The sequence below is a fragment of the Thamnophis elegans genome, chromosome 5 (assembly GCF_009769535.1).
Source record: "Thamnophis elegans isolate rThaEle1 chromosome 5, rThaEle1.pri, whole genome shotgun sequence".
Lineage (NCBI taxonomy): Eukaryota > Metazoa > Chordata > Lepidosauria > Squamata > Colubridae > Thamnophis > Thamnophis elegans.
In genome coordinates this window covers 65,192,476-65,218,930 of record NC_045545.1, presented here as the reverse complement: position 1 = coordinate 65,218,930, position 26,455 = coordinate 65,192,476, and the positions used below count along the sequence as shown (strand labels likewise).

At 40.8% G+C, this 26,455-nt stretch overlaps 1 protein-coding gene across 6 annotated transcripts in view; it reads left to right on the top strand.

Annotated features, from left to right (window-relative positions):
• The window catches only part of LOC116509310 (RNA-binding protein 12-like), a 63,597-nt gene extending 38,210 nt beyond the window's left edge, over positions 1–25,387 (top strand). For all 6 annotated transcript variants that reach the window (XM_032218429.1, XM_032218427.1, XM_032218428.1 and 3 more), the window contains 10 exons: positions 1,900–1,989; positions 5,995–6,093; positions 7,459–7,545; positions 7,627–7,686; positions 8,108–8,241; positions 8,778–8,832; positions 8,910–8,961; positions 16,679–16,812; positions 21,370–21,606; positions 22,656–25,387. In XM_032218429.1, the coding sequence (XP_032074320.1) occupies positions 1,900–1,989; positions 5,995–6,093; positions 7,459–7,545; positions 7,627–7,686; positions 8,108–8,241; positions 8,778–8,832; positions 8,910–8,961; positions 16,679–16,812; positions 21,370–21,606; positions 22,656–22,772 (1,065 nt within the window). In that variant the 3' untranslated portion in view covers positions 22,773–25,387. The remainder of the gene's footprint in view (positions 1–1,899; positions 1,990–5,994; positions 6,094–7,458; positions 7,546–7,626; positions 7,687–8,107; positions 8,242–8,777; positions 8,833–8,909; positions 8,962–16,678; positions 16,813–21,369; positions 21,607–22,655) is intronic.
• Positions 25,388–26,455: the final 1,068 nt, after the last annotated feature.

Sequence of the window (26,455 nt, the reverse complement as noted above, 5' to 3'; positions counted from 1 at the left end):
CCAGCGATTCCATCTTGGCCCATCAAGAGTTGTTATATATTAGTGGTGAGTTACAGGTCTATGTTTGAAGTTGGGTGGGGTTTCAAATTCAGCAAATAGGCTTGATTTGGACAGGTTTTTGTTTTCCTGAGATGTAGAATGGGTTTCTCTAATTTACCATGTCTTCCTTCAAACATTTCTGCAGAGCTTCAGACTTGTTTTATTATTCTGAAGCTCCAGTCTCTTGCAAATGTGACAATGAAAAGGAGAAGGAAGAGTAAAAGTCCTTGGTGCTTGCAGGACTCACATAAAGTGCCTTTCTGAAATCAGAGTGGCCTCTGCCATCTTTGTTTATCTCACTTGCATTCTTTGGTGCAAGGTGAAGTGATGATGAGGACAGGGATTCTTGGCCACTGATTTGGGCAGTGCAAGGGCCAGCAGGAGTGCTTGACAATGGGAAGGGCCAGGATAGATTCAGTCAAACTGTAAGTGCAAAGAAGCTTTAGAAATGATTTATTCCAGGCAAGCAGTCACTACAGTTTTAACAGAAATTTTTTTTAAGTGCCTACAGTATAGATTCCAGGTAAGGTTTGGACTGCTTTGGGCAGGCTATTTCCAAAGCATTAGATCAACTCTTAACATTATTCAGCTGCAAAACTAAACTCTTATTTACAGAGGTCAGGTATAAGCACTTTATGCAAGCAGAGTTTCCTACCTCATTAAAAAATATTTTCATTGATTTGGGAAATGCCTCTCATTGCCATCTCACTTCATTCTATACTGGCCATCAGGAACAGCTTTTCAGAGGAACAGTAGATTTTTGCCTGCATTTTTTTGAACTGAATTTGTTAATTGTTGGATAACAACAAACAAGTCAATTGGGATGTTATAGAACAAGGGTGTCATACTCACAATGACACGTCATCACATGACGTTTCACAACTTTCCTCCCCTTCGCTAAACTGGGGGTGGGCATGGGCAGCACATGGGCAACTGACACCCGTCAGTTTGACACCAGAAGAAGGCTTCACAAACTTGCTCTAGCAATCTTGGAGGTATAATTGACTTCAACTTTCATCCATGATTAATTGAGGCATGCATTTAAATATAATTTTGGAAAGGAAATAAATGTATTAATTTAAGAAATGATAACTTTATTTTATTCCTTCCTTCATTCAACTTACCGTATTTTTTGCACTATAAGATGCTGTGGACCATAAGGCGCACCTAGTTTTGGGGAGGAAAACTAGTGGGGGGGGGAAATCTGCCTCTGCCTCCCAGCAATTTGTCACCTCCTTGCAGCAAACAGCCTGGTCAGCTTCAGCACAGCTTGATTTAGTACGAGCAGCTGATTAGCAGTTGGATCTGCCTCCTGCAGTACCACTAATCAGCTGTTTCAGGCTGTGGGGATCGCCGTCTACGATTGCCACCTCCACACGCCCAATTTTTGGCCTCTGAGCATCTCATTTTCAGCCTGTTCTAGGCACTGCTGCCTATCGCCGCTGATCCAACCGCCAATCAGCTGCTCATGCTAAATCAGGCTGTGCTGAAGTGACCAGGCTGTTCGCTGCAAGGAGGCAAATTACTGAGCGGCAGAAGCCGAAGGGTGACAGGTCGGCGGGGCTTCGGCAACATTTGCTCTATAATACGCACAGACATTTCCACCCACTTTTTTTGGGTGTGGGAGTGCATCTTATAGACCGAAAAATACTGTATATGCCATCTCGCATAGAGGCTTACAACAGATACAATTGTTACTTCAGAAAAAAATGCAAGACTATAAGGTAATGTTGTGGTTGTCTTGGACAAATATGACCATGACCCAGAAAAAAAAAACTATTTGGAGAGATATAAAAATATGAGAAAATATGTGCTTTCCTAATATACATTGATTATAACTATTTAAAACAACATTTTTAGGTAATTAAGAACAATTTAAATCCTTGCTGGAAAAAGTTCAGTGTACCTTTGCAAACATTTTGTAGTGGTGACTTCAACAGACAAATCAAGGTGAGGACAATGATTAATTTCAGATAAGTTATAAACTCTTTTTATTCAACTCATTTTTTGTTCTGATATGATGTTTGATTTTTAGATAAGTTAAAATTAAAAGCTATTTATGTATGAGGATTTAATTGGCTTATTATTTATAAAGCAAGCTGCTTCTCTCTCTATCTTCATCTGTTTATTTCTCTGAAATGTACTAATACTCCCTGACCTCTGCTTTTGATTGCTTTAAAAGACAATTCAGTATAATTTGTAATATCTGTAATACAGTGGTGGGTTGCCCATTTTGTTGTCACCAGTTCACTGCATGGGTGACTTCCCGGCCTCAAAAACATGCTTAAATAGGACAGCATGGAGCCGGGGCAAGTGGGCCACCCGTGATTTCCACTATTGGTTCAGGCGAATTGTTCCGAACCAGCTGAATACTACCTCTGCTGTAATAAATCTATGCTGAACAGCAAAAGTATAGATGGTCCTCATTTAGTGGCTGCAATTGGTTCCTGCGACTCAGTCTTTAAGCAAAATGTTCTCTAAATGAAAATCACATCACTTTGACTGCACTTACAATTCTATTTCAACTTTCCCTTGGTAATACAGCATCAGAAGGATACGACCCTAAAAAGCTGGGTGAGCGCCAACAATAGGGAAAGTTTCTGATCAACTCAAGAGGAAGTTGAGTGACAGAACAAATTCTATAGCCCTTCCCCCGACACCACTTCTTTCTCCCCACTCTATGAATGCTCACCCATCACGGGAATAATTAACAAAAAGTGAATTAATGTTTGCATGTAGGTTCATTGCAGAGGGAAGGGATTATAAGAGAAAAAGCAGAAACACAGTGAGGAATACACATCAAAAAGAATTTGCTAGCTTCTGCTGTTTGCCTAGTCCTCTTATGACTGTAAGCAGGAGCTGCTGAGGAAGCAAGCAAAAGCTTTTTAGTGTGAAACTGATTAGGGTCTTGTCAGTGTCAGGCAGCAGTGGGACGGATTTAATTAATTAAGGTCACAACTGAGCATGAGCTTAGGACAGCTGTGCTGTGGAAAGATAGCTTGTTAGATAACCTCTCTGCAAGAGGAAGTGGAAAGAAAAACAAGTCAGCCACAATAGTGATTATAATGGTAAACATTTGACAGAGAGCTTCTGTGAAGTTGCAAATGTGGGCGTTGGTCACAAAGTTACTTTTTCATCACAGTTGTACTCCAAACAGTTGCTATCCAAGGCAGTTACTGAATGATAATCTCTATATTTAAAAATTATGCTATTGTTATTTAGTATTTACACTTAAGAAATGTATTTTTCTTGAAGACCAAGATTATGAAGACATAAAGTATGAGCTTGCATTTTGTAAAGTAAGTGTGACGTATTGTTGATTGTGGTAAGATATGAAAACATGACCTGAATATACCAGAAATACCTATTTGGGGGTTTTAGCATAAGATTTTATAGTCTTAATTTATAAAACCAATATGCTCAAGTCAAAACATTCTAGAACACAGTGATTGCAAAACTCATAATTAATCACTTTAAAATTATAGTTCAGAGTAGTGTATGAATGCCTAATATATTTATTTTGCTGATGTTCATTAGAAAAGTTACCTAATAGCCTAGTCATAAATTGTCAGGTGCGAAGAATCAAATCCATCAGATCCACACATGAAGAGTTCAACTAGCTATTTTATTGCTGAAGCCTATATACAGGAATATTTTCAGACTGATGGTTTGTATCTGAGTTAGGATAAATAAGATTCAACAGAAGGGGGGAGGAACTAGATCCATCTTCTTGTGCTTGCCTAGGGATTCTAGACTAATTCTTTATTTGACTCCTCTTCCTCACTAGGTCTGTCTCTCTGACATCAATACAACATTTCAACGTTTGATTTTAACTTAGATTTTAAATACCACCATTCAATTTTCACAACCTGGGATTGAATATAAAAAAGCTACAGGATAGGATCTGACATTTTATGTAGAAGAAATATTTTAAGACTGCTACTAATAGATATTAATACAGCATTATGAATCACAATGGTGGTTTATAACTAACACATCATAAGCATAAGTTGAAATAATTAACATGATTTCTTCCTCTGTTGGGAGAAAAGTTTCAAAAATATGAAAAAAATTCAGAAGAGGTAGACATGAGAAGGTTGGATGAAATAAGAATGATGGATTAGAAATGCATAGCTATCTTGTAGTAAGATAAGCTTACGCTAAAAAAAATGCAGTGAGTTCCTTCTTCCTCTTGAATGGGTGATGATCCTGGACTAAAATCTTTTTTCTATAGTATTTCCTCCTTGCAACAGCAGGTTCTTTGTTTATCCTCCTATTGAAAAAACTTAGAGGTATGCAGTTTCTCCTGTTTAGTTAAGGCTGCTTGAGAGAAGATAACAGACAAGGAAAAGTAATTGTCATTAAGAATATTCTCAGTTATTTATTTCAAATGTCCATATTATTTATTCTGAGATGGTTGCTTCATAAATGGAGAAGGACATTTTATTCTTAGTTTTAGAGTAGCCAGGAAGCACAAAACTATTATATCTTACCACAGTCCAAAGTAACCCAATCCTGCGACTGTTAGTAGTATTAGTAGATTGATTGAATAAATGCCATCAAATTGGTGTCACCTCTTAGTGAATACCTAAGTTGTTTCTCCCCATATGATCTGTCTCTAATTATTAATAGTTTTGCTTCCTTTAAAGATTAACAAAGGAAATTTGCTCTTAAGGTTGTACAGTAAGTTTGCATATGTTAATAGCATTGAGGGTTGTTCATGGGAGTTGCAGTTCCACTAAGTATAACATTTGCAGACCCACAATTAGGAGGTGTATTTGATAGTGGTTTACCTGGCAACTTTGTAAATTTTAATATAGTGAACTTTGCTTTGTTATTAAAGTAGTTGCAAATAATACTTTCCACTTTTGTATCTAGTAAAAAGTCTCTTATCTTTTCTATCAGTATGACTGTCTTAAAGGATTTTGCTTTTAAATTTTGGTTCCTAGGCCTCTTTATTCTGGTCTGTGATATTTTCATCTACAATTTTTAATGACAATATGTGTCATTAAAAGTTGATTGCAAGCAAATTTATTTAGGATGAACATATTACACAATATTTACAGCATATTCATAAACACTACACATAAAACTTAGCCCTGTACTGTTAGTGTATCACAGGTAAGCAAGAACAATAAGATGAAAATTGTGTTTTATTTAAATACATCTGCATTATTCAAATACCTTTTAAGCCCTGATACAAAACAATATCTGTATGATTTCCAGATTTTTATATTTTATGCTGAACATTTAATTTAACAATGACATTCAGGTCATATTTTCCTTGAGTTTTTTTTTAGTATGAGCCTTGCAGTTTCTGCATGTATGGATGTTCTCATAAAACCTCATAAAATAGAGAACTGTGTGGTTCAGTGTTGTCATATTTTGTATAATTCATGCACCTACTTGCTGTTGGGTATCTTACATTTAAGTTCTGTTTTAAACTCATCTTGACTTTATGTTGCCTATGCCAGCCTTTCCCAATCTGATATGCTCCAGATTTATTAAAACAGGAACTCCCAGACATTTTCTGCCAGCAGTATTCTGAGAAGTGTATATCAACATATCTGGAGGGCATCAGACTACTGTTTATCCTGGCACATACAGCACTTAAGATTTCTGCATCTGTTTCCCAGTTGAATGCTTGTTTTCTGTAGTTGGATTATTTGATTCTTGGATCAGTGATGCATATTTTTAAAAATATGTTTTGTATCTGAGTTGCCTTCCCATTGCATAGTGAACACCTAACTATTATATTACACAGTGGTCCTTGAAGACTCATTTTGGGGTTTATTTCTTACAATTAGGTTGCAGTTAGTGATATGGATGACAACACCAGTTCAGACTTGATAGGGGAATTCATATGCAACGTCTCAAAGCTGTTGGAAGCGAGAGATCAAGTGGTGAGCAGCAGTTATTCTCCTTGTCTATTGCTCTCTGTTTCTTTCCTTTCAGGTGCACTGTTATGATTATGATAGTGATGGGTCACATGATTTAATAGGCAGTTTTGAAAGTACCCTGTCCCAGATACAGAAGGCAGGTGACAGTTCTCCGGTGAGCTTTTAATTTTACATTATTTGATTTGTTTAATCATTGTATTCTTTTTCCAAGAAGGATAATAAAATGTTATTTTCATTCTCCCAATATTTTTTTGTGCAGATGTATGTGTGTGTTTATGGAGGATAGAACAAGTTATATATGCTTCTCAGTTATATTTTTCTTTCTTTTGAGCCTTTCATGAAGATAACATTCTGATTCTTATGAATCAGAACTGGTAGAGTTGGGAAAGCAGATATATGGCTGAGTTGGTTGCAGGACTAATATAAGTAAATTTTCTCTAGTTGAATACAATTTTTCTGCTCCATGCTGATTAATCTGCTGAATTAAAAGGTAGCATAATAATTGAGTAATTTATAATATAGATTTAATTTTCCAGTGAGTTTCCATTGGAGAACTTCTCAATGATTATTAGTTTTCTGCTATACCATTTGGGACTCCAATATTTAATTCTCTGTCTGTATAAGAATGTTCTCCCAGAGGATTCACAAACTGAGAGGATAACTGTAAAATTCTCTATTGAAATTTAGTTTAAATGCACATGTTTTGTTACAATTCAATATTCTGTATCTGAGAAAAAAGTAATCTTTTTTATTGAAATAAGAGTATTGTAAAACAAAACACTGTAGTTCATACTGTACCTGTATTTGGGCACAGGAATCTGTTGATCAGGCAGATTATTTTACATCCTGAATGACGAAGGATAAAGTTGGAGGAATTTTTGAATCCTTTAAAAATACATATTTAAATTCATTCCTTTTTGAGTCAAATGTCTGAGGAGTAATTATAGTATGCAACAAATCCAAATTGTTACAAGGTGCACCTCTAGGGTATTCTGTGTAACTGGATCTGATTGTGCCTCACTAGTACAAAATTTCTGCTTTCATTCTTTACGAAGAGTCCACTTCAATGTTCTGACTTTACTAATGCTAGTTATTTCAGGTCCTTATGTCTTCATTAAATTAAGTATTAGTTATGCAGGTTATTCTGCTAGCATTTGCCCTGACAGGACTATTGAAAATCTGAGGGATTTGAGCTGAGGCTGAACTACAATTTCCAACAACCCATAGAAGCATGACCACTTGTAAACTGGCAGTTGTAACTTGGTGCTTTGTAAAGGAACTTAGGTTCCCCCATTCGTATGCTCATATAATGACTTTAACATTTGTATTTGTACTTTGTTATAATGTTTGATACAAGTGAAGAATGAATAATATAGAAGTTCTTCCTGGTTATCTTTATTTCTCCCCCCCCCCCAATAAATTTGGATTTATTACAGTCATTATTCCCAATTAATCTTAAAGTGTTAATCTTGATTACATTGATCAATAAGCTGATTTTGTATGTATGCCTTTCATATAGGTTGAATTTGAATGTATTCACCCTGAAAAGAAAAGAAAAAAGAAGAGTTACAAAAACTCTGGCATTATTAGATTGAAATCCTGTAAGGTATGAATAATTTCATTTCATCCAATTGATATTTCTGTCATCATAAGGTAAAATTTTTAATACTGTAATGATTTTTCACAGATTGAAACAGAATATTCATTCCTGGATTATATCATGGGTGGTTGCCAAATTAACTTCACTGTGAGTATCAAATCATGTATTTGATTTCTAGGTTAAATGTAAGCTCCAGCATTTATATTTTTCTAAATAGCAATTGAATGGTAACATTTGCTAAGATGCTTTTTTTTTTTTAAAAAGTAATAAAGATAGAAATGACTATGATTTACTAAATCTGTTCTATACATTTAGTAAAATTAAATATACTTTGGGGTATAGCATAATTTCTCTATAATTAATGACACATTAAATACAATAAAGAGTATGTTTGACCTTTATTCAACCTATCTGCCTTTGTCTATGAAGTTAGTAACTTAACTTGCCTTTGGCTTTTCAGAAGCCATTTTAGCAGCATGCTGGGTTTTCCTGAACCTAAAGTTGTTGAATATAAATCTGTTTCCTATATTATCTAATATTTAATTGATCTTTCTTATTCTTCTATCAGGTGGGGATAGATTTTACTGGTTCCAATGGTGATCCAAAGTCACCAGATTCTCTTCACCATATTAGTCCAAATGGAATAAATGAATATCTCACTGCTATCTGGTCTGTGGGTGGTGTTGTCCAGGATTATGACACGTATGTTAAATTTACAATCTTCAGTTTATTTACTTACTAAGGCCTAGAAAGATTCCAAAAGGTCCATTGTTATAAATTGCATTTCCTTTAAACTGGTAGTTTATTTCATGGAGCTAGAAGTTGCTGCCAACATGTTTGATACTAAGATTAATTCATCGTCTACTGTGCCTTTGACATTTTTATTAGTTCTTTTTGAGTGAAAATTGTTAATCCACTGTCTCATAAGGTAGCACTGTGTGTTTAACATTGTATTATAAAACTTATGAGTAAACCATATTTAAAGAACTGTTATGACTTCTTGTATGGTAAAGAATATTAGAATGCCATTTCTTCTTCAGTTTGAAAAAAGACTTGAACTTATAACCTAGCTTTCTGAACATTACCCCTCTAGAAAAGATCATGCTAACTACATATCTTTGTAGCTTCAGTTAGCTTTGGTCAAGTTAAAGTTAAATATGATTTTTGTTCAACCTGCAGTTAAAACAAAATAAAAATATTGATCTGAGTATTTTTGTTTCATTTGGTTCATTTTTCAGTGATAAGCTATTTCCTGCCTTTGGATTTGGAGCTCAAGTTCCTCCAGATTGGCAGGTGGGTTTCTTACTTTAATTACTGTTATAAATTTTAGTTACTTTTGATTCCATGTCTTAATATGTCTGTATTCTCAGGTTTCCCATGAATTTGCATTGAACTTTAATCCTGCAAATCCTTATTGTCAAGGTAATCATTTATTTCTCTTCTAATAATAATATATTTTAAAAGAAAAACCAAAAAGATACAAGGGATTTTTCATTAAAATCATAACAGGAACAATAATAGTTTTATGAATAATCAGTATTGGGGATGATTATTTCTGTAGCAAATCTACAGAAATGAATTTTAGAAATCTTTATTCACTGTTTAAAAGAATGTAAATAGTATTATGATTTCACCTTATAGTAAAATTTTTGTTTCTATAACATTCGGTTTGGGATAAAACATTAGTGTAACTGGGGGAACAATAATTAATTTATAAAAATAAGACAGGAGTTTGCACTGCCTAGGATAGAAGCAGCTCCAGTTTACTATACACCGTAGCCAAGAAATAATTTGTTTTAGCTATTTAAAAGAATAAAATTTGAATTTTGTTAAATAATTTAATACTGGATGTATGTGATATATGTATTGAGTGCAGTCTAACCCATTTTAATGCGATAACTTTCTTTCACCCCAAAATAAAACCTTACAAATTTTATGGAATTCTTTATGAGGCAAAATGAACTTGGTGTTTGTTTGTTTGTATCCCACCTTTATCATTCTCCAGTGCACTGCTCAGAGAGCCCAAATGCTGGGTTAACACAGCCTATCTGCCCTTGGACTGAGTGATGTTTTTCTTGACCACGCCTCCCTTTGCCTGCACATGCTCAATTCGAAAACTCAGTCCGCCCGAGTTAGGGCTGTTTTGGGAGAGCTCCAGTCTAAGAGCAGAAAGGCTGGAAAAAGTTTCCCAATTTGGACCACGTTTAAATTCTCAGATAGAGGAAATCACGCTTCTACATCAGGTCTGTCTATTTGCCTCCAGTGAGGCTTCCGTCGCTTTAAGAGAAGGGCTGCGGGTTTTCCCTGCTGTTGCTAATTGCAAGCACTGCAGGGGGTTGGAAAGGCTTGCACAGCGGGGGCTGGCTAGCAAGGGAGCAATTAGTGGGATAAACCAAGTTCCCTGTTGGAACAGGGGCGTCCCAGGGGGAGGAAAAGTCCAGCAAGGCTCTGAGAAGGCTCTAAAGCAGGTGAGCCGGATTGCTAGGATTCCCTCGCCTGCTCCATTTTGCCCGGCAACAGCAGCGACGGCTGGAGCCTTCGCGCGCCTTTCAGGGCTGGAAAGAGCGGGAAGCGGCTGCGTGCGCACCCCCCGCCATTTTGGATCGCTCCGACTCACTGGGCAGAGCGACAGAGCTCAGAGCGTGCTAGGAACAAGGCAGCAAGAAGAGCCCAGCCAGCCAACGGAGCCTCAGCGAGCCCTCAACGACTGCAGAACGCCGCGGGGAGGCTGGGGGCTAGTCTGAGAAGCCAGCTAGTCTCTCCCTCCGGAAGATAAGCTAAGTCTCGGGGAACCGAGGGCGGTGGGAGGAAGGAAATCCGACCCCAAGGCGGCCCTTCCCTCCTGGAGATTCTGCCAGCGCTTTTGGACTGCAAAGGCCAGCGTGTGCCCATCCCAACTCTAGCCATCTTCCAGGCCTCGTGGGGACCTGAAATGGCTGAGGAATGCAGGGAGGCCTTAGGGGATCAGGTGGGGCCCTCCAGCAAGCGCTGCAAGCTGGATCCCTCTGTAAATAAAGGCAAAGGGCACAAAGGCTCAGTTGAAAGGTCTTCTCCAAGAGCCACAGTGGATCCCAGGGAGGTTTCAGGGCCCCTTCAGCCAGAACCTAGCCCAGACCGTCGCAGCAGGGAGTCAGCTTCCCCTGATCGTGAGGCCCAATCCCCCGGGGACAGTGAATTCTTGTCTGGGGATAACTATGCATCCAGGGATCCATCTCCTGAAGCATCTTGGGGGTACCCCGACTCCCCTAGCTCCTCCATCGGAGAGGAACGAGATTCTGTCCAGAATTCCCCCTTTGGGAAGGGTGGATCCAGCTCAGGCAGGCCTAGCCAGCGCAGGCCCAGTAAGCAAAAGAAAAAAAGGGGGAAAAGTCCTGCTCTCTCGGATGAAATGAGGGAGGTAATTGCCTTAGCCATCTCCCAAGGGATAGCTGAAGGCATTAAGCGCAAGGGCTCTCGCAAGGGCAAGGCCCCAAAGGAGAAACGCAAACCTCGGGCCTCCACCTCTAAGGAGCCTGTATCCTCCTCCCCATCTTCAAGCCCCTCTCACTCTGGGTTATCAAGTTCTGAGCAGGAAGAAGGGGAGATTTTCGCCCTTTCCGAAGACGAAAACCCCACCCCTGACAAGCCAAAATTCTCTGGCCTGTTTCAACCGTCATTATTCAAGTCTATCTTGCACAAAGCCATGACGGCCACAGAGTTAGGCCCCACCTCCAGGCCTGAGGCCTCTCAGGCTTCCACTTCCAAGGATCTTAAGCATGGGTTGTTCAAAGAGACAAACCCCAGTGGGGGGGATAGAACTCTATATGCAGTAGAAGATAAAATGGAGGAAATCCTCAAATTCCCAGAAGTAGATGCCCCAGTCGTGTCTCTGACTTCCAATTCCAACCTGCCAGCTGAGCTCCTAGAGGGACTTAAGGCAGAAGATAAGAGGTCAGAAAAGGCATGTCAGAAAACACACATGGCGTCTGCCTGGGCCATCAAGGCATCCACCTCTGCCTCCTTTTTTTATTAGGGCCACCCTATTCTGGCTGCGCCAACTCAGGTCCAGACCCCCGCCCAGGAAATCTAGGTGGCGCCATGAGCTAACCAAGATTATTACCGCTGTCGAGTATTCGGCGGATGCCACCTTGACAGCAGCAAAATTCTCTTCCAGAGCTCTAGCTTCCAATATCACCTCCCGCCGCCTCCTATGGCTCAGGCACTGGCAGGCCGAAATGAAGGCTAAATGGAAGCTGGCATCAACCCCATTTAAAGGGGGCTTTCTGTTTGGAGAGGCCCTGGACAAGTTTGTCACCGAAACCAAGGACAAACGCAAGATCCTTCCGGCAACCTTTAAAAGGGGTGACCGGAAACGGGCGGGGTCCTTTCGTAAGAGACCCTACAGGAGCCAGGAAACAGGACAATCTTCTCACCCTTCCCCCTATCAGAGGCCCTTTCAGGCAGGGGGGGATAGGCACCAAGACAGATCCTTCGGGGCTCGTGCCAACCAATCCCAGTCTTCCTTCGGAGACCATTCCGAGGAGGAGGAAACAACAGTGGTGGATCCCGGCCCTTTCGTAAGGGAAAGTGACGGTCACAGGGATCCCCCCATCGGGGGTCGGCTATGGCTGTATGCCGACAGGTGGGAGGAGATAACATCGGACAAGTGGGTCCTCAACACCATTCGCAAGGGCCTTCTCCTGGACTTCCTATCCTTTCCCCAAAGAAAGTTTATCCGCTGTCCTACCCCCAGGAACCCAGAAAAGAGGGAACGCATGAGGGCAGAAATCTGCCATCTCCTAGAGATAGAGGCGATAGAGCCAGTCCCCAAGGATCAGCAGGGGAGGGGCTTCTATTCGATCCTCTTCCTAGTGCCCAAAAGTTCAGGGGGGTGGAGGGCCATCTTGGACCTCAAGAGCCTAATCAGCATCTGGCTTACAAGAGGTTCAAGATGCAGTCACTCCACTCCATCCTGGGCTGTGTGAGGGAGGGGGACCTATTGACATCAATAGATCTCAAAGAGGCCTACCTGCATGTCCCCATCCATGTGGCCCACAGGCGGTTCCTGAGGTTCTACGCGGAAGGGAAGCTTTTCCAGTACAGGGCTCTTCCCTTCGGGCTATCATCTGCGCCCAGAACATTCACCAAAATTCTGGCAGTGCTAGCGGCTCATCTCCGCAACCATCCGGTTCGTCTGGAATGTTATTTAGACGACATAATCATTAACTCTCTCACCACCAAGCAGGCACACCGCGATGTTTCTCTAACTGTGCAGACCCTGCAGTACCATGGCTTCTCTGTCAACATGGAGAAGAGCCAGTTCCGACCATCCACCTGTATACAGCACCTGGGTGCGGTCATCAACTCCACCTCCTGCCAGGTATTCTTTCGCCAGACCGGCTGTCGAACCTGAGACGCAGAGTGAAGCACTGCAGCCTTGCCAGGTCGGTACCCATCATTCAGCTGTCCCAGCTCCTAGGGATAATGATCTCGTGCCTGGGGGTGGTTCCCTGGGCTCGCCTTCACGCCAGGGAGCTGCAGTGGTTTCTGCTGCCAGTGCAGAGGGCCAGGAACAGCAACTCACTCAGGCGGGTTCGGCTCCCACGAAAGGTGATCCGGTCTCTGGCATGGTGGAGGTCCAAGGCAGTCAGGAAGGGCTGCCTGTTCAAGGAGCCGGAGAGACTAGTTGTCACCACGGATGCCAGCCTCCTGGGGTGGGGCGCTCACTGTCAGGGCCACCTAGCCCAAGGCCGATGGACTCAGAGGGAGGCCGTCCACAGCATCAATTGGCTGGAACTGAGGGCAGCTCGCCTAGCGCTGAGAAAGTTCGCATCTCTAGTAAGAGGGGCTCATGTACTGTTGATGACAGACAATGTGGCGACAAAAGCGCACATAAACCGGCAAGGGGGCACTCGATCAAAGGCCCTCATGCTCGAGGCAGAAGCGCTGGGCAGGTGGGCGGAACGTCATCTGGCTTCTCTCAGTGCAGATCACATCTCCGGCGTAAGCAACCGGGAAGCAGACTGGCTGAGCCGCCAACGCATCGACCACTCGGAGTGGCGCCTGCACCCGGACCTGTTCCAGCAGATCGTGAGGAGGTTCGGCAAGCCACAGGTAGACCTGTTGCCACACACAACAACACACAGCTCCCACGCTTCTTCAGTCGCTACCACTCGCCCCAGGCGGAGGGAACAAATGCTCTGAGGTCAGCGTGGCCTCAGGGACTTCTGTATGCCTTCCCTCCACTTCCGCTCATCCCTCAAGTGGTGAACAAGCTCCTGACCGAAAGGCAGACCTCATTCTGGTGGCTCCCTTCTGGCCCAGAAGGCCCTGGTACGCAGACCTGGTCAGCCTCTCAGTTCAAAGACCTTGGAGAATCCCCCGGGACAAGATTGCCCTCAGCCAGGGGGCCATCACCCATCCGGAGCCCCAGTGGCTGCAGCTAGCCGTTTGGCACTTGAAGGGGAGCTCCTGAGAAAGCAAAAATTCTCTGACCAGGTCATTCGAACAATCCAAGCGTCCAGGAAGCCCTCTACGACTAGAATCTACGATGCCACCTGGGCCGCCTTCTCACGGTGGTGCAAGACTAGGAACATAGAGGCCTCCTCAGCCTCGATCCCCCAGACCCTAGACTTTTGCAAGAGGGTCTGGATAAGGGCCTTGCAGTCAGCACCCTCAGACGCCAGGTTGCAGCGTTGTCTACCATCCTGGCAAAGGGCTCCTCTCGCTCGCTGAGTCAGCTCCCCCAGATCAAGAGCTTTCTCAAGGGAGCAGCGAACATCAGCCCTCCAACTGTTCACCGGTATCTGTCATGGGATCTTCCATTTGTGCTTAAGGCCCTGACCAAAGCCCCATTTGAGCCTTTGAAAAAGACCAGTCTGCACTACCTCACCATCAAAACCGCTTTCCTGGTGGCCATTACATCCGCTCGCAGGGTAGCCGAGCTTGCTGCGCTCTCTGTCAGGGAGGATTTGTGCGTAGTTCACCCGGACAGAGTAATATTGAGACTTGATCCGTTATTTGCTCCGAAAATTAACTCCCTGTTTCACAGGACTCAAGAACTTATTTTGCCCAACTTCTGTCCCCATCCTTCTCACCCTAAGGAGCGTGAGTGGCACAAGCTGGACGTGAGACGGGCCGTGCGCACGTATGTAAAGAGAACAAAGGACTACCGCCGGTCAGAGGTTTTCTTTGTCTCCTTCCTCCCTGCGTCCCTGGGCCGCAAGGTCTCCTCTCACACTGTGGGACGTTGGCTACGTGCTTGCATCAAACTGGCATATGAGCACCAGGGCAAGACGGCTCCGAGACGAATCACCGCTCACTCCACCAGGAGCGCTGCAACATCTGCAGCCTGGGCAACCCAGGCCTCTATCCTAGACATTTGTAGAGCGGCCACCTGGGCTTCCCCCACGGCCTTTATTGACACCTTTGCCTCAGCCGAAGCCTCCTTGGCAGAAGAGTATTACAAAGAGTGGCTGAAATGCCAGAGGCTTCGGCGCTTCCCCACCCTGGGACTCAATAGCTTGGGCATGTCCCAGCATTTGGGCTCTCTGAGCAGTGCACTGGAGAAAGACCGTTGGCTTACCTGAACGGTCGTTCTCGGGGCACTGCGAAGAGAGCCCAAACCCACCCGGGTGTTTGTATTTGAACGATGTGGCTGTATTGACTGTAATTGATTACAGGACGGTTCCTTCGTTTTCGAATTGAGCATGTGCAGGCAAAGGGAGGCGTGGTCAAGAAAAACATCACTCAGTCCAAGGGCAGATAGGCTGTGTTAACCCAGCATTTGGGCTCTCTTCGCAGTGCCCCGAGAACGACCGTTCAGGTAAGCCAACGGTCTTTTTTGCTAATAACTCAAGGTGCCAAACACACCCAACACACCTTCCTACTCCTATTTTCCACACAACAACTCTGTGGGTTGGGCTGGTCCAAAGTCACTCAGCTTCTTAGATGTTTTTATTGAAGTTTTTGAAGTATTGTTGAATTTTTAATTTTTGTTGATAGTCAACACAACTGCTTTTTTGTGTTCCTCTTTTGCAACACAAATCACTTGTCTCCTTTAGTATTATCCAACACTGAAACAGTTGCTGAAGGCCTTTTCCAATCACTTTGCCATCTGAAGTATGGCTGATATCTGTGAGAGAATCCTTCTTATTGTTTGGCAAGATGATTAAAATTTCCTCTCAAAGCATTTTAGTTTCTTTAATACATCACTTTTTGGGATCTAAGTCAGCTTTTTTAAATGATATTGTCATAAAACAAAGGTATAAAGGATATTCTGTTAACAGTTTCAAAGAAGGATAAAATAAAATTAAAAGTATCCAAAAACTATTAAACAATATACTTTGGATTTGAGAATTTGTTAAAATTACATAAACATTTTAGATAAGAATTTAATTTTGAATTTTGAATGACACGATTGTAGTAACAAGCCTTTAGGTAAGATAATCACCTCATAGTACAAATATACTGTTGTTAATAATGTTTTTATCACCATTTTCCTCTTAAAAGATGAAACACTTGGTATTTTTACCATCATGAAAATGGGAGTGAAGGAAATGAGAATACAGATAGTTCAAACTTACAATGGCACTGAATGAAGGTGACTTATGACAACTACTTGGAGTTCCGGCTGTTCCAGTTTCCTTGCGGTCATGTGACTGCGATCGTGCACCAGTCTCTTCATTACATCACAGCGAGCTATTTCTGATGTTCCCTGCTGCCTTCTAACAAGCAAAGTCAATGGGAAGCTGGCAGGAAGTTAGAAATTGCGATCACGTACATCACACAGTCTTCATTTAATGACTGCAACCAGGACTGCCAGAATTGCCTTTGCTAAGCATCACAATCACATTATGGCATGCTACACAACTACATTGCTTAGTGATAGGAGTTCCGAGTCTCAATTGCATTATAACCCAAGAACTACCAATAGGTAAATAATCCCAAAGGTGCTTTTTCAAGAGGCAACTGGACTTTCTGGTAAAAGCACCTTTGGGACAACCATGACCTGGATGACTGAGAAACTCCATAGACATGTAGGTAAATGACCAATCTAATTCAAGTAGACTGCTATTCCCATTTCTTTATTGAAAGGTTTGAAAAATGTGTACAGTACTGTGTCCAAAGTTTTTAAGTAACTGCTATTTCCTTGTTTTAGGAATCCAAGGAATTATAGATGCCTATCGACAGGCTTTGCCTCAGATTCGTCTTTATGGTCCAACAAACTTCTCTCCAATTATAAATCATGTTGCTAGATTTGCTGCTCATGCAATGCAAGAAAAAACTGCTTCTGTGAGTTGGCTTGATGATGTTTTGCTTTACACATTTACTTTTCATTTAATTTAGGAGGCTCAAATTCAGGTTGTCACAAATGCTTCATAAGGATGACGTAGTTCGATGGCCACCACTCCCAAAACATTTTATTCTTTGATACAAATGTTATTTACATGTAATAATTATGTTTTAATTCCTCATCTACTGTATTGCCATCCAGATGTTGATAAATTGCAACTTTCAGTAGCGTCAGCCACAGTTGAGGGATGCTGACAGTTGTAATTCCACACCATTAAAAAATCTTCAGGCTGTCCAGAGAAGACAGATCATTCAAAGAGAAGCTTCAGTTTCCAAAGGAGACACATCTCTTCTTACTTTCTCCACATAATCTGATTAAACATATAAGCCTTTTGCTATTTTAGTAAAAGCGGAACACATTTAAGATATTTTCTGCCATCCTTGGCAGAAATCTCAGCCAGTCATTACAGTTGACTTCCTAAAAAGACTATTCTCCTTTTATAGGAACAACTACCTACCTATCTGCTTCTTCCATAGAAAGCTTCCTAACTGCATTGAGATGTCTTTCACCAGGACAAACCCTCTAGTCCCTGGTCATCTTTTCCATGCAGGCAAATTGGGGAAATTCTGCATGGAAGGGTATTACAAATCTTTTCTTTTGACTGCTCTTTTCTCCTTTCTTTTGGAAAAAGAGATGTCCTTTTCCATGACTTCCTTATCTCAAAGCCCAAGTTAGAAAAGTGTGAACTGGGGAGAACCAAAGAATGGTACTGTTTGCTGCTTTATTTTGTTTGTGGAGGTAAAATGAATGAGAGATCTGCAGCCTGGAGTACTATATTTTTCAGAGTATAAGACACACCAGAGTATAAGATGCACCAAGGGTTTGAAGAGGCAAATTTTTTTAAAAAGTAGGTGGGTAGATGAAGAAAGAGGGAGAGAAAGAGAGAAATACAGTAGTTAGGTAGTGAGAGAGAGTGAGTAGGTGAGTAGGATCCAGGCGGTTGTTACCGCCTCCCTTCGGGAGGGGCACTTCCCCGCCGCACTTAAAGCGGCGGTGGTGAGACCCCTCCTGAAGAAACCATCCTTGGATCCAGCTGTACTCAACAATTATCGTCCAGTCTCCAACCTCCCCTTCGTAGGGAAGGTTGTTGAGAAGGTGGTGGCCTTCCAGCTTCAATGGTCCTTGGAGGAAGCCAGTTACCTTAACCTCTTCCAGTCGGGCTTCAGACCTGGTTACAGCACAGAAACCACTTTGGTCGCATTGACCGATGATCTCTGGAGAGCCAGGGATGGAGGCCATGCCTCCATCCTGGTTCTCCTTGATCTCTCGGCGGCTTTCGATACCATCGACCATGGTATCCTTCTGCGACGACTGCGGGAGGTGGGGGTGGGAGGCACTGTCTTACAGTGGTTCTCCTCCTACCTCTCGGACAGGTCGCAGTCGGTGTTAGTCGGGGGGCAGAGATCGACCCCTAGGCCCCTAACATATGGGGTGCCGCAGGGTTCGGTCTTATCCCCCCTACTATTCAACATCTACATGAAACCGCTGGGCGAGATCATTCGGAGGCACGGGATAAGATACCACCAATATGCGGACGATACGCAGCTGTATCTGTCCGCCCCGTGCCAACTCAATGAAGTGGTGGACGTGATGAACCGGGGTCTTGAAGCCGTTAGGGACTGGATGAGGGCTAACAAGCTTGTACTCAACCCGGAGAAGACCGAGTGGTTGTTGTGTTTCCCTCCCAATAATTTGGTTAGTGTTCCATCACTCAGGCTGGGGGGCCAAATTTTATACCCCTCAGACAGGGTTCGCAACTTGGGAGTCCTCCTGGACCCACAGCTGACCTTCGACCACCATCTGACGGCTGTGACCAGGGGGGCATTTGCCCAGGTTCGTCTGGTGCGCCAGTTGCGACCCTACCTGAACCGGGAGGCTCTCACAACAGTCACTCGGGCCCTTGTGACCTCTAGGCTGGAATACTGCAACGTGCTCTACATGGGGCTGCCCTTGAAGAGCATCCAGCGACTTCAGCTAGTCCAGAATGCGGCCGCGCGAGTGATTGTGGGCGCACCTCGGTTCGCCCACATAACACCCATCCTCCGCGAGCTGCGCTGGCTACCTGTTGATCTCCGGGTGCGCTTCAAGGTCCTACTTACCACCCATAAAGCCCTTCATGGCAGTGGATCTGCGTACTTGAGAGACCGCCTCCTGCCAATTACCTCCTTGCGACCTATTAGATCGCACAGATTAGGCCTCCTCCGAGTTCCATCTGCCAGTCAGTGTCGACTGGCAACTACGCGGAGGAGAGCCTTTTCAGTAGTAGCTCCGACCCTTTGGAACGATCTCCCCGTGGAGATTCGTACGCTCACCACCCTCCAGACCTTCCGCACAGCCCTCAAGACCTGGCTATCCCGTCAGGCCTGGGGATAAAGATTGTAATCTGTCCCCACCCGAATGATGAATGTTGTGTTTTATTTTTACTTGCACTGTTTTCATGTTTATTGTTTTATTGTCTTGTATCCCCCTCCCTATAAATTGTAAGCCGCCCTGAGTCCCCTCAGGGAAAAGGGCGGCCTATAAATAATAAACAAATCCAAATCCAAATAAGATGCACCAAGGGTTTGAAGAGGCAAATTTTTTTTAAAAATAGGTGGGTAGATGAAGAAAGAGGGAGAGAAAGAGAGAAATACAGTAGTTAGGTAGCGAGACAGAGTGAGTAGTTAGGTAGGTAGATAGGTAGATAAAGGGATAGAGAAAGATAGAGAGATAGAGAAATACAGTAGGTAGGTAGGGGGAGAGAGTGTGTGTAGGTAGGTAGGTAGGTAGGTAGAGGGATAGAGAGAGAAATAGAAAGAGAGAGAGAGACAAATACAGTAGATAGGTAGGGAGAGAGTGAGTAGGTAGGTAGAGAGGGGGGGAGAGAGATAGGGTAGGTAGGGAGAGAGAGAGTAGGTAGGTAGGTAGATGTTTCCAGGTGTATTTATCCATGTGCTGCAGAAGGAAATCGCTGACAGTCTGCAGCAGCTAAGACTTCGTTTCTGCTGGCCCAGCACTTGATCAATGTAATTCTCATCAATCAGTTAAAGAGCTTTCCAGGGGGGGGGGGAGTTTTTGCATTCTGCAAACTTCCCCAAAACGGCCCATTTTTCATGAAAACGGACCCGTTTTTTCTTCCCAAAAAGCCATGAATAGCCTTGGCGGGGGGCTTGCAGAGTACTCGTGGGGAGGGGGCAAAAATGAGCAAAAAACGGCCTGTTTTTTTTTTTGCAAAAACGAGCCCTTTTTGTAAAAAGAATTTCATACATAGCCTTATGAAGGCTTATAGAGTGCTAATGGGGGCTGAGGGGGGCAAAAACGGCTCGTTTTTTGCTCATTTCTGCCCTCCCCAGCTCCCAGGAGCTCTCTGAAAGCCTCCATAAGAGTATGCACAGCCATTTTGGTGAAGGGATGGGGTCTCAGGAGGCAAAAAATGCTGTATTCAGTGTATAAGACACACCCAGATTTTCAGCCTCTTTTTTTGAGGAAAAAAGGTGCATCTTATACTCCGAAAAATACTATACTCATGTCTATCATATGGGGAAAACATGCTGCTTCCTACCAGCACTGATGTGCTGCTGTAGCCCTGGCAGCCTCATGTGACTTCATCTTCCTTGTGGCGGGGGGGATTGCCTATGCACCCTTCTCCCTGTAATAACTGGACCTAGCGGTTATCAGAGCTTCAGAGTAGGCCAAAGCAGAAAACAGAGTATAGAGATTATATAAATGCTACTTTATTATTGTAGGAATTGTAATAAGAATTTTGAAAGCCTGCTAGAATTTCTCTCTTGAATCAATCAGACTCTGTAGTGGAAGAAATATAGAGTCTGTTTCTCATGCCTTCTCTTTTCCCAAGACGGTCTCTTATTTTCTCCTAACCATTTATGCACTTCTGCAAGATTATATATGAATCCTTATGCACTAATTGAGTGCCAGTGCCAGGCTTAACCTCCACTTGCCTTTTCACCAGTCTTGCCCTTCAGGCCTCAGGAAGACAGATCTAGAGAGAAGAAAAGGGTGTTATCTGCTTGCATTCAGAATCCATGTCCATTTGTTCCCAATTTCCTTCTGGCTTTCTTGGAAAGCTTGTGAACAAGGCACTGCAGGCAAATGAGTGAATGCAGATTGTTCAAGGCAAGATAGGATGAGTGGATGAACCATAGATGGGCTGCAGAAAATATGACTGTATCTGTTCTTTGGGCCATGAGTTTGAGACCTCTAGAGACTTCCTTTTCAAATATGAAGCTAGACACATCTGTTTAGAAAAAATCTATAAAGTAGAAGCTATTACTGAAAAGAGTGTATCCATATCTTAATGTCAAACCAATGTATAACTCATATAAAAGTATAGGCAGCTCTTTGAGTGCCCTCTAAAGTAAATTAAACAAAGCAAAATCTGAACATAATTATTGAGATCAGAACTGATAATTAAAAATAATTGCATTATTCTTTCTAATCCATTATAGTATATAAGCTTTATTGACTTAATTTTTATTGATTGGTCTAATTTTTTGCAGCAATACTATGTTTTACTGATAATCACAGATGGGGAAATAACTGATCTGGACCAAACTAGGCAAGCCATCGTAAATGCCTCCAAGCTGCCCATGTCTATCATTATTATTGGTGTTGGCAGTGCTGAGTTCAAAGCCATGGAAGTTTTGGATGGGGATGATGGTGTCTTGAAGTCATTGGCAGGGGAGCCAGTTGCACGAGATATTGTCCAGTTTGTGCCTTTTAGACAGTTCCAAAATGTAGGTTTCCATATTCATTTACTTTATTTATTGTATGTGCTTTTATGCTGCTTCAACCATTTTGTTTTCAGGATGTTAAACTACCAGTAACTAAAGAATACGGATCAGGGCTTGAATCTTTTCCCCCTAGAGATTAAATTGATCCATTAAGTAAATTATTAAACTCTGCAGTAAATTAAAATGAAAAGTCCATATTATCTGGAAAGTCACAGGTTTCTCTACTCTAGTTACAAACAGCAGTGTTGATTGTGAATCAAGATAAATAACTGTGACATTTTATATCAAGAAATGTAAGCTTAACTTGTTATGTCTTAATAGGTTAATTTGAACATACTCTTGATGATAGCAGTATCTGGAGCCCTGATCTGATGTAATCACTCAGAGTTCTAGAAGGTTATTGTACTTTTTAAAAAAGATACTGGTTTTTTTCCAGAGGCAGAAACTTGTAACAGATTTAATTCTGCCCATTTCTTAGCCATATTTAATAACATAAGAAGGCCTCTTCCTTTGGATCAGAAATTGGAGCTCCCTGTCTGTATTTTTTATTCTGTTTTATTATGGTTAGTGTTTAATTAGGTAAACTGTTGCATCTAGTCCCGTGTTATTCAGATTTAATTTTGAATTCTGCTTAAAATCTGCTTGCAATATTTGAATTAAAAAACAACTAATATGATCCACATTCACAAGGGTGGGACAAAATGTATGGGAGGCAAGATATATTCTTTTTCTGCTTTCTTAACCAATTATTTTAAGAAATTAAAAAATTACTGCTTTGTATGCTGGTATGGTAAAATGCAAAAGATGTTTGAGGAAAACTAGAGTTTTGGAAATGCATAATTAATCTTATTATTTTTAACTGAAATGACTCAGTTTTACTAATTCTGGGTAGCAGTAGGTAAACTGGGCATTTTATTGCTTATTCTTGCTTATTTCTGTTTTTATCTATTTCTTCTGTTACATTTCTTATATTGTGAAATGTTCCATGGAAAATAATGTTTTATATCTGTGTACCATTCATGACTTTATATAATACATTTTCTTTTTCATAGGCTCCTCGGGAGGCACTTTCCCAGGCAGTATTGGCTGAAATCCCTAAACAACTAGTCTCCTACTTCAAGAAAGCTGGCCTGACACCTGTAAAATTGCCTTCAGAAAAGCAATCATAAAGCAAAGAATATTTTTATTGCTTATATGTGCAGTAAAGAAAATAATGCTGCAGACAAAAGTTTTTTTAATGAAAGCACTTGTCTTCTGGCATTTGGTAACACTGCACTCAAAAACATATCTGTGGTTCTGCATATATTGCTCATATTATATGCAGAAAATTTATAGGAACTGCGTACACATAGAAAATATATAGGAACTCTGATGATTATTATTAAGAATCTAGTAGCTATCTCAAATCATAGGATTGGCTTTATCAGTTTGTATTCTGAATATCTGCACACACTTTGCATAGCATGAAATTAAATTGAAGAAACGGGTTTGGAACAAGATTAAAGCATTACATTATATTTTTTTCTGTTAAAATTATATAACCTGAATAGGTCTTAGCAGTGATTTTAGAAAAGTGATCATTTAGGTCACTAAATGGTTGATGGTTCTTAAGATGACGTTGTTGTAACCTCAATACTATATTATTTTTAGCACAAGCCTAAATTTTATGCAATATAATCAGATTACAAGAAGTTCAGATATGTTACATATATTGGAAATTCCCTAAAAAAAGATTTATCTATGCATGAACATCTAGCTTCTGTGGAATCTTTTCAGTGGTATAGAAATATATGTGTGTATATAATACACAATATATATTATATATTATAATATATAATGATAAATGATATATTGTATATATCTATATACATCATTTATTATATATTCCTGGACAATTTCTTGTCTGTAGAAAGACAAATCTTCTTGCACTGTTATAGCATTGCCTCCTTAATTGTTGTGGGTCTTTATGAAATGACAAATATTAAAACTATTTTCTTTATAAAGAAATTTTATACATTACCAAAGCTGAATACAAATCAACGTTTCATGTTTTAAATAATGCTGTTTACATTCAGCTTTGTTCTTAAGGGTATTTTGGTTCTTATATTTCAAATTATCTTTACAGTATATTTCATTTATGTATTTGACTGATGCTCAGTGGAGAAAAAAAATGAGTGTAATTTTCAAGAATTGCTATGCCGCTGATCCATAAGATGCAGGACCCTTGGATGCTTTCAGTTACAGCAATACTAGTTTAGACTAAATACTTTGTTATAGTTTTGGAAAATTCATTTTATATTTTCTATAATTTTGGAGTAGTAAAGCTTTTTATAAGAAAGTCCAAATCTTATTGATCTAAAGGAAAATGTGTTTGAATAAATTTAATGATCAGTAATATCAAATATTATTTACAAATCCAAATATTAGGAAATTAAATCTGTCTTTGGATAGTGAAATAGCTTACCTAATGCTGAATTTGCATTTTGATCCAAATAGAGCTGCTTGGTTAATGAATACATCAAGCAAAGTTACTTTAAAGACAGTAAAGTAAATGATTTACAACCATTCGTTTAGCCACCATTCAAAAGTATAACAGCAGTGAAAAAGTGACGTATGCCTGACCCTTGCACTTAGAACCATTGCTGCATCCCCATGGTCACATGATCAAAATTTGGGTGTTTGGCAATTATAATGCATTTACAATAGTTGCAGTGTCCTGGAGTCATGTGATCGCTTTCCCATCTGGCTTTGAAGAAGCAGATTAAATGGAGGAAGCTGGATTTGTTTAACAACTTCAGGATTCACTTAACCACCACAGTGATTCGCTCAACAACTGTGGCAAAAAGGTCATAACATTAGGTACAACTCACTTGATAATACCTTGATTAGAAGTGGAAATTTTGGGCCCAAGTGTGGTCATGAAGACTACCCCTGTAATCACATATTTATCATATTCTATCTCAGTTTAAATTAACTCTATGGTAATAATATTGTGTCCATTTTCAAACCCTTGAGAAAAGTTGCTGTCGCTGCATTTTTTTAGACAGATTTGGACTTGTTCTCTATCATGACAGAATGCAGGACATACATAATAAATTTAAGTTTTAGGGAGGTGTTTTCCACAATGGAACCACTCCAAAGAGATTGCAGCCTTTTTGTTTTTGAATGTTTTAGGATTTCTCATTCAACAGGGGTTTGGATTCAATTTGTAGGGCCTATCCTATACTCATACTGGGATGATAACAATTGATTTCTAAAATGGTAAAATAAATAATGCAAATTTATACTGTCCTTGAGAAACACTCGGCAACTTTAATACTCATTTCTATTAAAAATATGCATTTCTCAGAAGTAGAATATAGTGTTTTTGTATTTGGAGGAATATTAGGAAGAATTTGTACTCTTAAATTTTTTTGATTCTGCCTTTATTACTTTTATAAGTGTCAAAGCAGAGAACATATAGACTACTCCATTCTATTTTGCTCATAACAGCAACCCTGTAGGGTGAGTTGAGCTAACAGTGCATAGCACAAGGTCATGTAGCTGGATTTCATGCCTAAGGCTGAACTGGAATTTACAGTCACCTGGTTTCTAGACCAGCACTTTAACCACTACATCAAACTTTTAAAATGTGTAAGCCAAATTTTTAAAAGGTATCTCCAGCCTTTTTGAAAATTGCCTGTTTGGACAATCTTCTATTGCACTGATTGATTATATGTTTAATGGAAAAAACTTTTCTAATGTAAGAATTCCATTCTGTATTAAATCTCCTTATTAAACCTAAGCCTCTGATTTGAATCAAACTTCTCGGTTGTAGATGGAAACAGTTTTCAACGAATTACATGGGGAACTTGGGGACATTCCTAATATAGACATACAGTAATCAATAATATGAGATTGGTATAAACGAATCTTGAATGATCTTTGAATATTTCATTAGCATAATTAAAGGCCATACTGATGACAAATTCTGGAAGCTGCAGTCCCAACATACGCCAGGCTAAAGAATCTGATCTCCTGATAATGAGAAATTTGATGTTGTGAGCCATTTTCAAGCCAACGATTTCAGTGGTTTTTTCAGGATATTTTGATGCCTATCCTCAGTTTACACATACACAAACTGACAGTTCGTCTTATTTCCACAAGGTAATGGTAGAATCTTCTGTACCTAAGGGCATTAAGCCAATGGGGTGGGCCAGGGAGGCTGTGTGTACTCACACATCTTTGCTTAATGTGTCCAAGATATGATTATTTGAGGTGGTCATTTATGCTTGAAGTGAGAACTAAATGACCCATTTAGTTGTTTTCTTGGCTACTAATGATATTCTCAGGTGTCTTCTCTAATCCCGAAGTTGAAAAGTCAATATTTCTGCCTTATTTATTCAACTTCCATAGAGTACAAAAAAAAAAAAACCATTGCCTGCATAATTTGTAGATATAGACACATCTTAGCATCTAAATATCTTTTCTAAGGTATTGATAACCTATCTACAACTTATTTTTTGGCTGCTGATTCTTTTAACATTGATCCTAAAAGGCAGAGAGCTATCTAACACTTTAGTATCTTTTTAAAAAATATTTTATTCACTGTTAAAATACAAATTCCAAAAAAGAGTAAAATACAAAAAAGTAAAGCTAAACAAGACATTAAAAATTCAATTAAAAAAACATACACATAGATTCCTCTCACCTAGTTGAATACTGATAAATATATTTTAAGAATAGTGTCCCGCTCCCTTGTGCAAGACCACAGTTTATGAATTCTATAACTGTTTACCCAAACAATTTGACCTGGCATCTATGTACTATACAAGAAAAAATAGTTAACAGATAAAACCAACAGCAAAGTTAA